The 18,955-nt window shown below is 40.6% G+C and overlaps 1 protein-coding gene across 3 annotated transcripts in view; it reads right to left on the reverse strand.

The window, feature by feature from the left end:
- Nucleotides 1–18,955, reverse strand: part of LOC136748576 (glutathione synthetase) — a 34,776-nt gene that overhangs the window by 3,099 nt on the left and 12,722 nt on the right. Inside the window, exons 1-8 of one of the 3 annotated variants that reach the window (XM_066702442.1) lie at nucleotides 17,074–17,265; nucleotides 9,816–9,959; nucleotides 9,507–9,652; nucleotides 8,957–9,032; nucleotides 8,650–8,789; nucleotides 8,400–8,516; nucleotides 347–427; nucleotides 25–102 (exon numbers count right to left, since the gene is read on the reverse strand). In XM_066702442.1, coding sequence (XP_066558539.1) covers nucleotides 25–102; nucleotides 347–427; nucleotides 8,400–8,516; nucleotides 8,650–8,789; nucleotides 8,957–9,032; nucleotides 9,507–9,652; nucleotides 9,816–9,944 — 767 coding nt within the window. In that variant the 5' untranslated portion in view covers nucleotides 9,945–9,959; nucleotides 17,074–17,265. Of the gene's footprint in view, nucleotides 1–24; nucleotides 103–346; nucleotides 428–8,399; nucleotides 8,517–8,649; nucleotides 8,790–8,956; nucleotides 9,033–9,506; nucleotides 9,653–9,815; nucleotides 9,960–17,073; nucleotides 17,267–18,955 lie in introns of those variants that run through there. The other 2 variants (XM_066702443.1, XM_066702444.1) reach the window with 2 other exon arrangements.

The raw sequence follows: 18,955 nt of genomic DNA on the forward strand, positions 1-18,955 counted from the left end.
CCAGACAACAGAGACAGAACTTACATAAACAGCCTCTTGTTCTGATCCAGGGATGCCCTTTTGCTCACATCATTAAAATCCCTCCTTATGATAGTGATATTTCTGCACATAAACAAAAACATCCAGTTCTCAGGTGCGTTTCTTAGATATCTTTGTATTTATCATCTCAGAATGGATATTTATAAAAGCAAAGTCCATCACACTGTACCCCTTTAATTTTGAAAATAATTTAAGGAGTAAGTAGATACAGAAATATAAGCATCACTAACAGATCCAGGCAAGCATATGAATGGCATTAGATAAAAAATTTTCTCTAACTTAGTATCTTTTGTTATTCTCGGTTTACCTGCTCCAGAGCTCATTTTCAACACATCGATGGTCATATATATTAATTTCGTCATCTTCAACCAAAAACATCACCACAGCCCTATAACAGAGATGAGGGATCAAATTTAGCAATGACAGCTACTCAGAAGGGATTTTCTTTTATCCCAACCAAACCAATTGAGTAGAATAAAGCATGACTGTCCCATTGGCAATGCAAAATACATTTCTGGCTACAAGGTCTTGCTCTTTCAGATTGCAGTGTCTTCCAGGTTTCTTTGTTAATCTGATACTACATTTGCACTTCATGCTGTTCTTTCTTGCCACCACAATACCATCTTGATGAACCAGTCAGTCTCTAACCCAGCAATTCTCAAACTTGAGGTCGCCTTACATGCAAATATGGTCACGAGAGAATGGCCAAAATTTACATATAAAACAAATTAGCATTCCCCTCCCCTGGACTGGACTTAATTTGCGCATCTGCCTTCCTGGACCACACTTTGCCAGCGCAACCCACCCCCCCCCAACCGCACTTTGCCAACGCTGAAAATGGGGTCGTCAATTGTAAGAGTTTGAGAACCCCTGCTCTAACCTGTGATTCTTCCAACCCAGAATGCAAGCCTGTAAATATGAATTATCCACCATGAGCCATCAATGCAATGTCATGTTATAGGGTGATGTTTTTGTGCATAATGGTTTGAGCACTTTTCTTCTTATTGTTTGATTGACTACACTTTTATTATCTGCTTTGTAAAACACAGATTTTATTTTTCCATCTTCTTTTTCTTCTGCTGCTCATTTCCGACCACTTTTTGTAAACACATCTCCAACAACAGTTTTTCAGCCATCAAAATGACACTGTGCACACTTCTTCCACTATATCTGAAAATGGTTGCTATTACTTTTGGTTCTGATTTGTTGTCCAGATTCTCTTGCGGCCCCTAAAGATCACACAACTTTTGACAGCTAATAACTTCAGATAGGTTACTTTTAGCACACTACTTACAATGGACTCTATGCACGGCCTATAGGATACATAGGTCTCTCCATATCTGTGATATTGTAGCTAGCAAAATAGTTTACTAACACTGTTAGGTTTAAGACAAACATTCAATTTAAATAGATAACATATTTACATTATTCATCTTTCAAATTACCCTTATAGTGAGTCATCATGAGTTCCATAAAATTATCTATGACGTGAGGGCAGTAGTGTTGCTGAACACGACTGTGCACCATTGTGTGAGGCTTCCACTTGTTCAACTCAGTGTTGAACTGTCATACTTTCCCTACCGTGGTAGATACTCACAAAAAGTGGATACAAAATATTCGGTGTGAGGGGTTCAACATTATGCCTTATAGAGGGTCTGTAGTTGCCACTTTCAAAAAGAAGATTTGATAAAGCCTTCAACTCCCACCATCCTGAATTAATTAATTGGTCAGCTTATTGCTTATTACCACAATAAAATATAAGATACAGATTCTGTACAACAGGAAAAACAACAGGAAAAAAAATTAAATAACCATTGTTCCCTCCCTTGATGAAGGTGACCTAAACTGGAATGCACAATCAAATGTGCTCAGTTGCATTTCTCCTGTCATAGTTTCCAGTGCACAGGACCAGGGCCAGATCTAGACATAAGCAAACTAGGGAGCATGACGCATGAGTTCTAAACGCCACGCTGTGCCATTGTGAGTGATGTTTTTTGAATGCGCTTAACTTTCTCTGTGTATTATTAATATTGCAGAAATTCAGTGCACAGCGTATCTATAAGCATATATAAGTGAAGACTCTAATAATAAGGGCATATTAGTATCAGTTGCCATTTAATTTTGCATTAGTATCAGCTACCATTATTTTTTTATGGATTTACACATCCTAATCATTGTGAAACATCCTTGAACTCCAACAAAACAGAATAAAATTGAGTGTTGTCTCTTTTTTATTGATCACTGTTAATGAAATAGACAAAATAAGCATTTATTGAATACAATTACCTTAGTAGAAAGATAGATAGAATATGCTTTCCCCCCCAAATAAAAAATCACACATTGGAAGAACAAGCGTATCTGAAAGATAGTTTATTTCAGACAAAATAAGCATTACATTACTAGAAAGACAGACGGATAGAATAATTTCCCCCCCAATCTCATAAAGCAATAAACACACTGGAGAACAAGAGATATCCCTTTGCATTGTAACACTGTGCACTTGTTGAACATCACTAAAACAAAATAAGACAGCTTCTCAATTCTCATGCTGTTCTTGTTAAAATTTTTGCTTATAGACCGAGTTACTCTAAATGCCATTTTTATTGATGATGTGACTGCTGACAAAAGCAGCAAGATGAATTCTGAAGTGTTATATATTATCTGCTATATTATCGGCTCAGATTCAGCCAAATGCTTCAAAACTCATTGGACAGTGCTTCACAGTGCAGATGAACAATGACTTGAAGCATACTGCGAAAGCAACCCAATACTTTTTTAAGGTGAAGAAGTGGAATGTTCTGTAATGGCCAAGTCAATCACCTGACCTGAATCCAATTGAGCAGCATTTCACTTGCTGAAGCCACAACTAAAGGCAAAACACCCCAGGAACAAGCAGGATCTACAGACAGCTGCAGTGCAAGCCTGGCAGAGCATCACCATGGAAGAAACACAGCATCTGGTGATGTCTATGGGTTCCAGACTTCAGGCAGTCATTCACTGCAAAGGATTTGCAACCAAGTACTGAAACTCACAATTTAATTCATGATTATGTTAGTCTGTCCAGCTACTTTTGAGCCCCTAAAATTGGGGGGACCACATATGAAAATGGGTGAAATTCCTACACCGTTCACCCAATTTGGATGTAACTACCCTCAAATTAAAGATGAAAGTTTACACTTAAAGCACATCTTTATTTTTTCCTTTCAAATCCATTGTGGTAGCGTACAGAGCCAAAATGATGACAATTGTTTCACTGTCCAAATATTTATGGACCTAACTGTTTATACACACAATGCATATACCTTCCTAACTTAAACAATTAAGGATTGTGGTAAAGGACTTAAGGAGACAGCTTTGAAGTTCTGTGTTTTATGCTCTGTGCTCACCAAAGTATGACAGATAACATGTCCATACTGGAGATCCCCCCACCACCCCCAACTAACATATGGGCTGCCATGTGTTTTCTGAAACACAGACATTCAAGGTACTTTATATATTCCATAAACCAGGACAACAAACCCAAATACAAACTACATGCTGCTAACAGAAGTGTTACCCAGCTTCGTCCTCAATTTTATAACAAACAATAAAAGGTGGTTAAAGGTGGCTTAAAACTAATTTAATGACACTTAAGTAATTCAACCTCAGAACCAAAACATGCTCAAGCCAAACAACAGTTGGACCATTTATATTTCACATACAATGCAAAATTAACATTTGGAAAGATAATTATTCATACATCCATATTCATATATCCAAGGGGGCTGGCATCAGACCATCCAAGAAATCTCTAGTTAACATTACTGTAAAAGAACACCTGGCTTGTTTGGTACCAACTGTAAGGTGATGTTTTGAGGGAACTGAAAATGTAATTGATAGAACTAAAACTTGACAATACAGAGAGATGGAAACTCTAGGTTACATTTGAACCATTTTTCACATTCCTCAAAGCCATCACACACCCAATACACATTCTGTAGGAATCAAGGGAGAAGAATGGGAAAGAGTGCTTCGATTTGAATTTCAATTTTATTATCCCAAACCTGACCAATCAGACGTTTGGAAGGAAAGAGATTAGAATCTAAATATGTAATGTCTAAAATGTATAAAAACAGAAAGTTAAAACTAGCAATTGTGAGTGGTATAATTGGGAGTGGAACAACCTGGGAGAAGAAACCAAGGTGACGAAATCCAGGAGGACTGAACGGAACCAGAACCAGAACTTCTCCGCCTAAAACATGAAAGCTTTGCAACCGTCCTCAAGTCGACGCAGTCTGCCAGCCCTCCCCGCTATCGAACGTCTACATAACTGAATCTCAGTAAACTACACAGGTAGTATATTTTGTGTACTAGTCAAGAATGAGGTAAATCACAATTACATAAAACCTAATTGTGTATGGGTAGTGTAATTATAATACTTGTTTGTTATTTTACATGTTTTGTGCCTCATGTCAAAACTCGAGTATTGGATAGATCTCCTCGCACTCTTACCTTTAATATTATCCACCCTGCTTGTCTCTATCCTATCTTTGCAAATACATGTTGTCTATTTACAATTTGAATAAACCTATATGTTGTATAAAACTATACAGCCTCAAGGTTAATTCATGCAGATCAACCTCACTGCTAATCTGAGTTTGTATTAGTTAAAGTATTGTGATAACTTGTGTATCAACCCGGTCTCATTTTCAGAGGATTTGACCGCTGTGGGTTGTATATGTGGGGGTCACTAGATAACAGGACTTTATTCAGCAATTATTATTTCTTCTGATATTGATACCAGATAAACAAGCCAAACTCCAGTTTAAAGTCCTAGGCCAATCGAAAGTACTGACGAATAAAAAAATAACTGTAATGATAAATTAAAACAATTTGTTCATAGGAACATTTTGGCTGTATCTTAACAGATCAGCATCCTTTCATTTCCTTAGACTATTTACAAATGTTAATATAGCGAGTATAACATCCAAGATCATAATCCCACAAACCCGTCCGATTGTAAAATAAACATGCAACAGAGACACATTTGTTCCCTTGTCTTCATTCCTTCTCCTGTCTTACTTTTAAAAAAGTAAAAAATTACTGAAAAGTCTCTCCTGCAAGTGATTGGCCACATAAAAAGAGTCTTTGAAAATGAAATGTTAATGCAAAAGCCACTTGAAATGTTAATCTTGTCAGAGAATGTGCGTACTGGAATACAAAAATACAAATGGCATGATTATGTTTCCATTTTTACCTAAATAACTCATGCATAAATGGAAAATTAAACTGTGGGATTACCTTTGCATTTGAATAAAGTCCACTATATGCTTCCATACTGTTCTTGTACTCTATTCTTATTACACAAAAATTCAAGAGAGACTTGAAACAAACTGAATTACAGTAATTTGTGACCATGAAGTTTACAATAGCTGTTTGTGACTTGATTTCCAATACATTTCAAATTAAGTCAATCAATATGTTTATGTTTTGCATCCATCCACTAATTGATGTAAACATCTGGCATCAGACATAATGCATAATGATGATAATTAAGTAAAAATAAAATACATGGACTAAAATGTGACTAAAATGACACTGACTAAAACTAGACTAAAATGACAGGAGTTTTCGTAATATTAACTAAAACTAATGAAAAATGGAATGACTAAAATGTGACTAAAACTGATAAGCATTTTAGTCAAAAGAGTAAGACTAAAACTAAATCTAAAATAGCTGCAAAAATTAACACTGTATGGCATAAAGTAATTCTTAAAACAACATTGATGACAAAGATGGCTGATTGGGAACGGAACGTCAACGTGTGCTAGGGACTTTGGGAACAGCAAACGCCTACAACACGTGTTTGACACTCCTGAATGGACACTTTGCTACTCCACAAAGCGCACTCTTCCGCCGATTCATCTTCAGACAGCATCACCAACTCCCGGGTGAGTCTGTGCAAACTTATGTCACTAACTTGAGGGGCCAGTTCATGCAAGTCTGGGGCGCTGCATGATGAGGTGGTCCGGGACCAATTGATAGAACACACGAACAATGTTAAAGTGCAGGAGAGACTCTTGCATGAGAAAGACGATCTCACATTGGCAAACCATTAATCTTGCCTTTCAAGGGGAGTCTGCAGCGAAGTGTGCTGCTAGGTTAACACAGCGAGCCAGCCTCACTTCCCCACCGATATCTTATACCGAGGTAGTGCACTCATGCCTTCTGCTCTGCCTCACACGATCACTCTCTCGACCCTGCCCCTGACTCGAGCTCTACAGGGGAAGGGCCGCTCGTGTGACAGCAGCATCCATTACCTCAGCAACAGTGTGGAAACTGCGGGTCCCGTTCCCATGCCTCCAGAGCCCACAAATACCCACTTCCTACATCAGAGGAGCTCACATCTCTGTTATACGGCTCCACCATGTTTTCCAAACTGCACCTGCGGCAGGGCTATCTCCAGGTGCCTCTCCACCCCAATGCGTTTGTGACACACACAGGTGTGTTTTGCTACAAGAGAATGCCGTTCGGGCTTAGTTCGGCCCCCAGCTGCTTCCAGAAAGTCATGACCTCAGTGCTCGCTGGCATCCCCGTGGCGGCCATTTACTAGGACGACATTGTTGTGCATGGGCCCACGGCCTCTATCCACGACGAGCACTTCCACATGGTGTTTACTGCTCTGGCCAAGCACAAGCTCACACCCAATGGTGACAAGTGTGTCTTTGCAGTGCCATGCGTGTTTGACAGCTGAAGTTATATCTCATCTCCAGTCCAAAACATCCATCCCAGAGCCTAGCTCTGCAGCCCAGGTAACATCCTTCCTCAGCATGACAGCGTACTACCTGATGTTTCTACCTCAGTACTCTGGTGGGTGGGGGCCACAGTGACAGGAAAAACCTCAAAAATCGCTATAAGTGCCCCTCCATCTTTACTATTTTCCTTTGACTACGCCACTCCCCTTTATTCTTTATGGTGAGGAGGGAGGACCTCACGTCACCCTGTTACTATCCCCACACAGCTTATACCCCAACCAGTTTCCCAGAAAACCACCATGGAACCATTTAAATCAATCATATTTATAATACAGTATAGGAAAAATTGACAACACAAGGAGGCTATAAAAAAAATGCCTTTCTAAAAATAAGGCTGATATACTAGCTAAAAGAATCCTAAATACATGCTTAAAACAAAGTCCCTGCTCTAATCAAATTGTCAAAGGAACGAAAACAAAAGAAACCCTAAGCTAACTAAAACCTAAACTTCTCATCTGCAGGCTCTCTCATCTGTTCATGGCTGCAAGTTCTCTACACTCTCATTCATGCTCTCATCTGCGAGCGGCTGAGTTAATAGGAAACATTACACTTCTGTTCTGATTTATTTTATACCTAGAGATCTTGCGAAAGTTATCCATGATAAGCAGGGCATGTCGCAGAGAAGAATCAAATGCCTTTTCAGCATCTAAAGAGACAAGAACCTCGAGAGACTGCATGTAGATCACATTAAATAGGCAGCGGAGGTTAAAGAAAGATTGCCTACCCTTGATGAACCCCGTCTGATCCAGCAAAATAATGGAGGGCAAGGCTTTCTCTAGAAGACAAGCAAGGGCCTTTGCAAGCACCTTTATGTCAACATTGAGAAGGGAAATGGGCCTAAATGACCCACGGTCAAGGGGATCCCTGTTCTTTTTTAAGAGCAGAAATATTTAAGCTTTACAGAGGGTTTCAGGGAGTAATTGAGTGGTTAAGGATTCAGAAAAAATAAATAGCATTAACGGAGACAGTTGTGGGGCAAATTTGTTGTAGAACTCTGTGGGGAAACAATCAGGACCTGGGGATTTTACACTCTGCATAGATGTTATTGCTTCATTTATTTCTAATAGTGTTACAGGTTTGTCCAGATCAATTTTATTTTGCAGGTTGAGCTTGGGAATGGCAGTTGTCATTCTTAGCACACAGACAGAATCGAGGGTTGTCCCGCCACTTCACTATAAATTGCCCTCTGAACTGAGGAAAGAGAGGCGGGATGCAAGGGGGACAACAAGCAGGAACAAGAGAGGAACGCATTGTGGGAGAGATCGGGCAGTGTAAGGGAGGGTGTACAGAGTCGTTACAGCAATTGAATGAACTGACAAGTGTGCAAGCGGCAACTGGGAACACGAGAGACAGAAATGGAAGGTAGCAGATGGCATCCAGGAGAACCATGGACTGTTGTTTATTTATGTCCATTCTGGGTTGTTGGTTGGGGGGTGCTGTGGTAGCCATTCAAAAAGATCTTGAACCTGGGTTAGTCTACATTGAAGGGTGAAATATAATTCTGGGGTGAAAATCCCCAGTGGCGTAGTCAGAACTACTAAATTAGTGTGCCGCTGTGACACTTACTGTTCAGAGCCATACAGCTCCCAGGATTTGGCGATGGCCTTGGCAGACCCTGCTGCTGGGTTATTGTCTAGGATATTCTTCTGTTCCTCGACTCGGCCTGCAACCTTCAGGATGTGTCTAACAGAAACAATGGAAACAGTCAGGTTGGCAGAGATTTAAACAATATGACAGATTTCACCACAGGTATGCTAATCTTACACAACACTTCAGAAAGATCACATTTAACAGCGATTCTCAGAATAACACTCACCTATGAAGAGCTGGAGTCCGTGAGGTAAGCCCTCCGGCACCGGCAGCTATAGTATTAATCTCAATCTGCTTTAAGGATGTTTTGGAATCTTTCCCAAGGTCAAACATGTAGTCTGAGCGGTTCAAACCCAAAATTATAGGCTTAACAACAAACAAAAGGAAGAATTACTAAAGAACACAACACATTCACTTCTCATGTAAACTTAAACAAATATGGCACTATTTGTTTAAAATTGCTTTTGTTCAGCTTTATTCTACATAGGCTGTGAAGTGTCAATAGGTAGTATGATTTATAAGCATCTCCTTACCTGTGAACAGCCCTCTTGTATAACCTGTCTGTAGATGTTGAACAGTCTCGCTGTGAAGTCATCTACATTGATTGTGCTAGGAGTGGGGTGGATTTTTAAAGAAAAAATAATAAGCCTCATGGTCGGTAAGAGTATCTTCTTTTCTTTTTTATACTGGATGTGCTGACTGGGTTAAGTGTCTGGTATCACAGCATTTAATAATCATTTCCTTTCACGTACAAGGTCTATAGTGTTAACCTTAGTGTTTCTGGGAAAACTGATACAATGCCATCTGGTATGTTTTATTGTCACACCTTCTACATGCAAACTATTCAAGTGTACTGTACACGTTTTGAAGAAACCACTAATTTCAGCTCCGTTTTTTTTGTTTTTTATTGTAATTATTTAGTTATAAGCGTGAAATATAATTGTTTAAGTGGATTAAGTGGTTGAATTTAACTTGGATAATGGCTTCTGACACATACATTAATCATATACATCAAGTAAAGAAATAAACTAGTACACATTTTACATGACATATGGATTTCAGCAGTTCTGAATGTAGGGATACCTGGCTAGTGCTTGCTCTAGGAACTCTGCGTCTTGGCTGATTCTGTCCACCAGCAGATTGAAGTGTGTCTGGACCTGGCGGGCCTGCTCGAACAGAGACCGGGGTACTGGAGAGGGGAAGAGTGTGAACGCAGCATAGCTGACAACCTGCAACAGGACAGATCCTCAACATCAGACACACCCACACACACAAGCCACATTCCAAAATTACATTATCAAATACACAAGCTATGTGCGTATACTGTGTGCAAAACCTCTTTTCATCTTTTCCTGCACAGGCACTGAAAATGTGAGGAATGAAACGCTTCACCTCTGAGGAATTGGGAGTCTCCTTGGTCCTCATCAGGATGCCCTGAAGCAGGGCAGTGTCCTTAGCCAGCTTCTGCAGATCTTCTATCAGTGCTTCATTCACCAACACATCCTCAGGGACTGACGCCATCACGAGAAAACGGGTCTGCAAAGATACAGGCACACACATACACCTGAATTAAAATAATGTATCCAATAGGGCAACATGTTACTTCATTGACTGGTTCGGCATACAGTGCAATAACACCATGGTATACTAGATGAAAGAACAACTACAGTCTCAGGTTATGTCACAGGTGACGGCAACAACTGAACCCACAACAGATCAACTACGCCACCCCAAATGTAATATGACGAGAAGGGGGCTCACTGCAACCCAATTTCCATGTGCAGGCTCGGTTGGTTCACCGGACATGCACCACAGGGTATATTTCAAATACACTTATTACACACATTTGCAGCGGTAACCTGCCATTATGGGCCATTGGAGCCGAGCCCCACTTCAAAATAAATAAATAAATCAAAACAGTGCTTGTACTTTATAAACCCCATATTATTGTAGGTTTTGTGGATAACAATGAACAGTTCACTAAGGCAGATGCTAATTTAGTAGGGAAATGTACTTTTATTATTTTCTTTATATTCTTTATATAGTTTAATTAATTTAGTTTTGTCTATGAAGCAAATCATTAGTTTGTGTTTACCCCTTTCTGGGAGTTACTTTAATAATTAGCTTGTTAAAGCATTTTGGTCTGCTGTTTCATACGAGACTCAGAATGCTACAGAAATCTACCAGTCATGTTACCCTGTCTCTGCCTTAAGATTCAGATATCTTTTGTGTTTTCAATCAAGCATTGTCTTTTGTAGCTCATGCACAGATAATCCTGTCGGATTCACAATTTTGATCATTTTTAACAGAATCAAAATTATTATTATTATTTATTTCTTAGCAGATGCCCTTGTATAAAATATAAATAACAGACCACAATAATACATTATATATAACGTTATTAATATTGTATGTGTGTGTGTGTGTCTATGCGTGAGGGGCGGGGTAGTTATTATGGGGGGTTATTGTTATGTGTTGGGGTTGGGGAGGGATGTTATTTTGTGGGAAGTTCTGGGGTTTCGTGGCTACTCCCGACTCCAGGGTTGGTTTAGCCAGGGAGTGGTGAGTGGGGGGTGGGGGTCATGTGGGAGGGGGGAATAAAAACAAATGATGACGAGCCGCACAGAGAGTTCGAACAGAAGTTAAGTTACTAGGAGTGTTTTTGCTGGTGCAGACGTGCAGGGATAGGGAAAGTGGATGTACAACCCTGGTCAGCCAATAAATGCTCTATGGAAAACTTCTGGTTTAATTTTTATTATTTTAGTAATCACACCCACCCCTGCAGGTCGTTACAATATTATTAGCTATTTGGGGACTGGTGCCAGAAGAAGAGAACCTGCGCATGCGTCACAAAAATTACGTTCTGTCATGATATGGTAATGCATTGTTGTTTTACTATGTTGTTGTAAAAACTATGTAATTACATAAAAATTGTGTTTGTGTGGCTTATAAAGCCCATGTATTCAATTTATTTTGTAATGCTACTTCCTCATTGGCTTTACAGTCAAAGCTGCCTGTCAATGAAGCTGCTGTTATGTTATTTTAAAAAGGATAGCCTATTTGTGACATCTAGATCTTGAAGTCATGGTAAGCCTATACTTTGCCATACCTAATTTGTCCATAATATGTGTGAAAACCTGGTAATAGCTATAGCCTACAATTTAGAAGTTTTCCCATAACAATGTAAAATTTCCTTTTTTTACTGATACTTCACCATGATGGCACGCTGCATGTGCTGACTTCATTATTATGTCCGTATGCTTGATTTTGGCATAAATATGGGATGGTCGACTTCCCGGGCTGATATTTGGTACTAGTCTGCCCCTGCCTGGAGGGGAGGCAACCATTAGGCCTAGGCCTTAAACCGTGGGCCCCCAGAGATTTATTTTCTCCTACATGCCATCCATAGGAGTTTGTTTATCTATCCTCCATGCCTAATAGTTTATTTATTTTATGTTGGTTTACTTTATTTTAGATTTCAACTACATGTAATGTATATAATGTGATGTATTTTATTTTGAAACTGCTCTGTGGCAACCCTGCGAAGGACGCTCTACAAATAAAATGGGATTTAAATGAACTGATTGATTAAAGAAAGGTTCTTTAATTGGCATCACACACAGGATCTGCTTCAGCCTTGACTCCTGGGACTAAAATGGGCGAGTATGTTTTATTCTACTACCCTTTTTAAGTTAAATTGGTTTCTGGATTTTTTCAAGGCTCTCAGACTGTAATTTCAAAAAATTATATGGAAGAGGAGAGGTAAAGAGAATAGAAAGTAAAAGTGTGACTGTACAGTTTGTGTGTTAAGACTGTATGTGTAGGTATAAGAGACCACAGACCACACATAGAGAACCCCTGGAGTGGGAGGTCGGGGAAAAGAGACATGGACAGAGACCAGAACAGTATGCTAAGGCCAGTGTTAATTACGGACAATCGCTGTGAAGTCTCTGGAAGAGAAAAATAAGACTGACGGGTTAGTCGTTAGCACAAACATAGCAACTTGAGATATGTCAATGTGTGAATATTTACAGAACAAATTCACGAATGTTAAGGGTAAAATGGAAAAGGCAAGGTGGGATCATGACCCACCCAGGCAACATAGAGAGTGGTGGAATCAAGAGAAACATGATAAAACTGAATTAATCTAAAGCATCTGTAATTCTTTGTCAGTCTATTAAACACTTGGAAAATAAATAAATACAGTACATACATACATAAATAAATGTATGATAAGGGAGTAAAAAAAAACATGCCACAAATCTGGTATCTGAATTATCTTTGGATATCAATGTGTATATTCTTTGTGTGTTTATGTATATGTATAGTTTGAAGGTTGCATAAGGTAAATGTCTATGTTATATATTTATTTTTAATGTTTTGCATAGCCCAGAATAAGACTAAGAAAGGAAATGACCAATCATTTCAGAATTATATTTAAAAATGCTGCAGTTATTTATTTTGTAACAACAAATTAATGAGGATTTAAGCATTTAACTGTATACAGAGTGCCTAAGGCATCAGAAATAAAATATATTCCATGCAAACATAATAAAACAAATAAACACTAAATAAATAGATCAATACATAATAAGAATAAATAAATAGTCATGTTGTCCTCTAAGATTCAGAAGGACAAGGATGTTTGTAAAAGACCATGTTATGGACACATTTTGTAAGGTCAGAGGAAAAATAAATGTTACTCAAAGATTGGAATCCACATGACCCAGCCAATAGGCAGAGAGACTGGTTGAGGAATTTAAAAAAGTTGACTGCACACCTCAGGAAGTTGAACTTTAACATCTGATTGTGCCTCATCCATCTTATTGTCCACTTCTTGTTGTTCTGACCTCGCAGCATTGGATAGGTCTTAAAGACATGCATCTAATGTCACCAGATAATGTCTCAATTGGTCTCGGAAAGGATTCTGTGCCTCCTGGAGGGGTATCCGATGGTAGTCTGATAGCTCTGCCAGTCATCAAATCATAGGGCATCAAGTGTGTGGTTTTGTTCAGGGAGGCCCCGATTTTCCATAAAATGTCTGGAAGAACCTGAGCCCAGGGCCTCCTTCATGACCTTTCCCACAAGATGCGTGCCATTATCAGAGTCTATTTGAAGGGGTACACACCATCGTGGGAACACTTCTTCTGCCAATATCCTCAACAGTACAGTTCCTGGTGGGGTAGGCCTCTACCCATCGTGTGAACTGGTCAACGATGACAAAAATACATTGATTGCCTTTGTGGAGAGGCCCTGTGAAATCTATCTGAAGTTGGGTCCAAGGCCACGTGGGTCGAGGCATGTGTTTAAGTTTCATTTTGATGGCTTTTTCTTCATTACAGGCTGCACACACAAGGCATCACTGACAGTACTTGACAACTTTGCGTATCACCCCAGGCCACTCCAAGAATTTGTTAATTGAAGTAGCATAGCATTTCATTCTGTGTGGACTGTGCCATGATACATGCTTAACAACTCATGTCAAATACATGTGGGAGCAACAACTCCACCCATAGGATCACTCCAGAGTCCATCCTCATCAAATGCAACTCCTGCTATCTTCCATTTTTGCTTCTCAGCCCTCTCTTCTGTCTCATAACAGTCTCTAATGTCTGCTGATCTTTCATCTTCTACTAAATGTACTTATACTGGTGAAGGTGGGACTGCATGCACTGCCTCCTTTGCTGCCCTGTCAGCAGCTGCATTTCCTCTCCCTTCCATTGTGTCTTCCTTCTGGTGAGCTTTGACCTTTATTACAGTCAGTCAGCGTAGCATGTTAACCCTTTTGCCTTTCCCCATTTCTAGGGCATTCGTAAGAGCTATCTGGGTAATTTGGAGGCCAAGTCAACACCTTGAACTCATGATTCATCAGACCAGGCCACCTTCTTCCATTGCTCCATGATCCAGTTCTGATGCTCACCTGCCCATTGTAGGCGCTTTCGGCAATGGACAGGGGTCAGCATGGGCACCCTGACTGGTCTGCGGCTATGCAGCACCATATGCAACAAACTGCGATGCACTATGTGTTCTGACACCTTTCTATCAGAACCAGCATTAACTTTTTCAGCAATCTGAGCTACAGTAGCTTGTCTGTTGGATCGGACCACACGGGCCAGCCTTTGCTCCCTATGTGCATCAATGAGCCTTGGCCGGCCATGACCCTGTCGCTGGTTCACCTCTTTTCCTTCCTTGGACCACTTTTGATAGGTACTGACCACTGCAGACCAGGAACACCCAACAAAAGCTGCAGTTTTGGAGATGCTCTGACCCAGTCGTCTAGCCATCACAATTTGGCCCTTGTCAAAGTCGCTCAGATCCTTACACTTGCCCATTTTTCTTGCTTCTAACACATCAACTTTGAGGACAAAATGTTCACTTGCTGCCTAATATATCCTACCCACTGACAGGTGCCATAATAACAAGATTATCAGTGTTATTCACTTCACCTGTCAGTGGTCATAATGTTATGGCTGATCGGTGTATATACATATATATATACACTCACCTAAAGGATTATTAGGAATACCTGTTCAATTTCTCATTAATGCAATTATCTAACCAACCAATCACATGGCAGTTGCTTCAATGCATTTAGGGGTGTGGTCCTGGTCAAGACAATCTCCTGAACTCCAAACTGAATGTCTGAATGGGAAAGAAAGGTGATTTAAGCAATTTTGAGCGTGGCATGGTTGTTGGTGCCAGACTGGCCGGTCTGAGTATTTCACAATCTGCTCAGTTACTGGGATTTTCACGCACAACCATTTCTAGGGTTTACAAAGAATGGCGTGAAAAGGGAAAAACATCCAGTATGCGGCAGTCCTGTGGGCGAAAATGCCTTGTTGATGCTAGAGGTCAGAGGAGAATGGGCCGACTGATTCAAGCTGATAGAAGAGCAACTTTGACTGAAATAAGCACTCGTTACAACCGAGGTATGCAGCAAAGCATTTGTGAAGCCACAACACGTACAACCTTGAGGCGGATGGGCTACAACAGCAGAAGACCCCACCGGGTACCACTCATCTCCACTACAAATAGGAAAAAGAGGCTACAATTTGCACAAGCTCACCAAAATTGGACAGTTGAAGACTGGAAAAATGTTGCCTGGTCTGATGAGTCTCGATTTCTGTTGAGACATTCAGATGGTAGAGTCAGAATTTGGCGTAAACAGAATGAGAACATGGATCCATCATGCCTTGATACCACTGTGCAGGCTGGTGGTGGTGGTGTAATGGTGTGGGGGATGTTTTCTTGGCACACTTTGGGCCCCTTAGTGCCAATTGGGCATCGTTTAAATGCCACGGCCTACCTGAGCATTGTTTCTGACCATGTCCATCCCTTTATGACCACCATGTACCCATCCTCTGATGGCTACTTCCAGCAGGATAATGCATCATGTCACAAAGGTCGAATCATTTCAAATTGGTTTCTTGAACATGACAATGAGTTCACTGTACTAAACTGGCCCCCACAGTCACCAGATCTCAACCCAATAGAGCATCTTTGGGATGTGGTGGAACGGGAGCTTCGTGCCCTGGATGTGCATCCCACAAATCTCCATCAACTGCAAGATGCTATCCTATCAATATGGGCCAACATTTCTAAAGAATGCTTTAAGCACCTTGTTGAATCAATGCCACGTAGAATTAAGGCAGTTCTGAAGGCGAAAGGGGGTCAAACACAGTATTAGTATGGTGTTCCTAATAATCCTTTAGGTGAGTGTATACACACACATACACAGTACTGTGCAAAAGTAGGCGGGTGTGAAAAAATGCTGTAAAGCAAGAATGCTTTCAAAAATAGACATGCTAATAGATTATATGTATCAATTAACTAAATGCAAAGTGAGTGAACAGAAGAAAAATCTACATCAAATCAATATTTGGTGTGACCACCCTTTGCCTTCAAAACAGAATCAATTCTTCTAGGTACACTTACACAGTCATGGAATTTTGTAGGCATATAATCAGGTGTCTGATTAAACAATCATACCAAACAGGTGATAATGACCATCAATTCAATATGTAGGTTGAAACAATCATTAACTGAAACAGAGATCGCTGAGGTAGGAGGAATAAAACTGGGTGAGGAACAGCCAAACTCCGCTAACAAGGTGGGGTTGCTGAAGTTTACTGTCAAAAGTCATACACCATGGCAAGACTGAGCACAGCAACAAGACACAAGGTAGTTATACTGCATCAGCAAGGTCTCTCCCAGGCAAAAATAATTATTGATTTTCAATACTCTATAATGCCGTCCAGCTAGCTTTACCAAACAAACTTACATGTACATCAGAAATTACCTGATCACAACCCCCGACTCCGGCTGCCATATACAGAAGCACTCCTCTGCACAGCTCAGAAGACCATATCTATGATCACTGGCTGGACTCCCTCCAAATTCCAGACACTCACATACAAAAGAGAGTTTTAAGTTGTTGTACCTTATCCTGAATCTCTATCAGGACACTCACACAAAAGTGACTGCTCATACACACACAAAACACAAGTGAAGGACACTTCAACTTCACCAGGGAGAAGGACAATACAAACGTCTCTCTGACAAAGGACACTTCGACCTTGCCAGGCGACACAAAAACATCAACTGTCAAATCACTCTCACTATCCCTAAAAGGCAGAAAAATAATTCTTACCTTGCTTTGTTGATATCTGCGCAGACAGTATGTTGACTCCTGAGTTTTGGCACCAAATGATAGGGAGAAATGTACTCCCTCAATATACGGACAAGGAATACTCAGGGCCTGACTTAACTAAAATACCAGAATAGTTTATTCAGCTACAATAAAGCGCTCTGGAGATGGCTAGTCAGACACATCTAAAGTTTTTCTAAAGAACATGCTATCATATACAAGATGACTCCCTTTGGTTGCTGGGCAACTAGAGGACGTCAATGAGGAACCCCAAACTTTATCTTACACGTCTCCTGTGTCTTCTGTTCTCTCTATGGCCTTGGAAGAAAATGTTTTTCTAGAAATCAGCTACACAGAACTACTACACCTGTCCTCTCCGGAGCAATACACAAAGCTTAAATTCATATACGGGTTATACAATCTTGCTGCAACAATGGTGCGAATATAATATATTTGGCATTTAGACAGGGCACTGTCCCGCATCACAAACAATTTATCAAATTCACCCCAGCTTATAGCTAGTCTTGCTCCAACAGATCATTGTGCTCATGCTGTAGCTAACCACTATGTAAATGACGATCATGTTGACACGTTTGAAGATCTTTCGTATGCTTTAAACAATGTGCAGCAAAATGGAGGCAGGGGTGGGCAGAATGGTGAAGCTGAGGGAGATGACAACAGGTTTAGTCATGAGGTTAGCAGTGTTTCAAATATTGACAATGAGGAAGCTGATGCTTGAGGGAGTAACAATAGACCCTGTGCTCATGGTGTTGGTGGTGATGGAGAATTTTGATTGTCATAGTGGCTGATAATAATGATTTTGTAATTTCGAAATTGTACACAGATTTAGCTTTGCAGAATTATTCAACAGCAACAACTATGGAGAGATATTTGTTACTATGCACAAGATTATACGAAATATGCTTGATGGGATTGCTGAACGTGTTAGACCCCAGGATGTGATGCAGTTGACACTGAGAGCTGATTCAATATTTAGCAGTGTTTTTACAATACTGTGAGGGAGTTAGATGTTGAAGCTTTTCTATCTAAAGTTGGAATCCTGCTTCAGAGTCAGGTATCTGTCTTCACCGATGAAAGTCTGATGTTAGTCATTAATGTTGTTCGTAACCCAGAGGGTGCTGTTTGTAGAAGATTGTCAAGTTGTATAACAAATTAAATAATTCTAACTAAACTAATTAGTCTTAAGCAGTAATATGGGTAACAAAATATGCTTTGCGTATACTATAATTCCCCTGCTCAGTCCAAGTATAATTGAAGGAAAAGCTCTGCATGAAACTTTGCAAATGCATCAGGCCGCAGTCCTATCCAAGCATCAGATGGTGGCTTTTTCAGATTTCCACAAATTTGTAGAGGTGACGGGTCTTAACATTGTAGTCTGGTATCGTTGTGAAATAAATAATGTGTTTGTGCCATTGGGTCAGCCAGGCCGGCATTGCCATGGAGGAGGACAAAGTCGAGGCGGTGAGAGGCTGGCCACCAACCTCCGCCAGCTGCAGGCTTTCCTCGGCCTCGCCTCCTACTACGGGCGATTTGTCCCTGGATTTGCTATGGTGGCTGCCCCTTTCCATGGTCTGACCCCCTTTGAGTGGACAGCTGCACGCCAGGAGGCCTTCGACGCACTGAAGCAGGCCCTCTGCACTGCCCCTGTCCTCACTGCCCCTGACCAGCAGAGACCTTTCTTTCTTGACATGGACGCCAGTGATGACACCATCGGGGGGTGTTGGCCCAGGAAACCCTGGAAAGTGAAAAGGTGGTGGTGTACTTCAGCCAGACACTCAACAAAGCCGAGCAAAATTATTGTGTCACCCAACGGGAACTGCTTGATGTTGTGGAGGCAACCCGCCACTTCCGCCACTACCTGTGT

This window comes from Amia ocellicauda, chromosome 4 (assembly GCF_036373705.1).
Source record: "Amia ocellicauda isolate fAmiCal2 chromosome 4, fAmiCal2.hap1, whole genome shotgun sequence".
In the NCBI taxonomy this organism is placed as follows: Eukaryota; Metazoa; Chordata; class Actinopteri; order Amiiformes; family Amiidae; genus Amia; species Amia ocellicauda.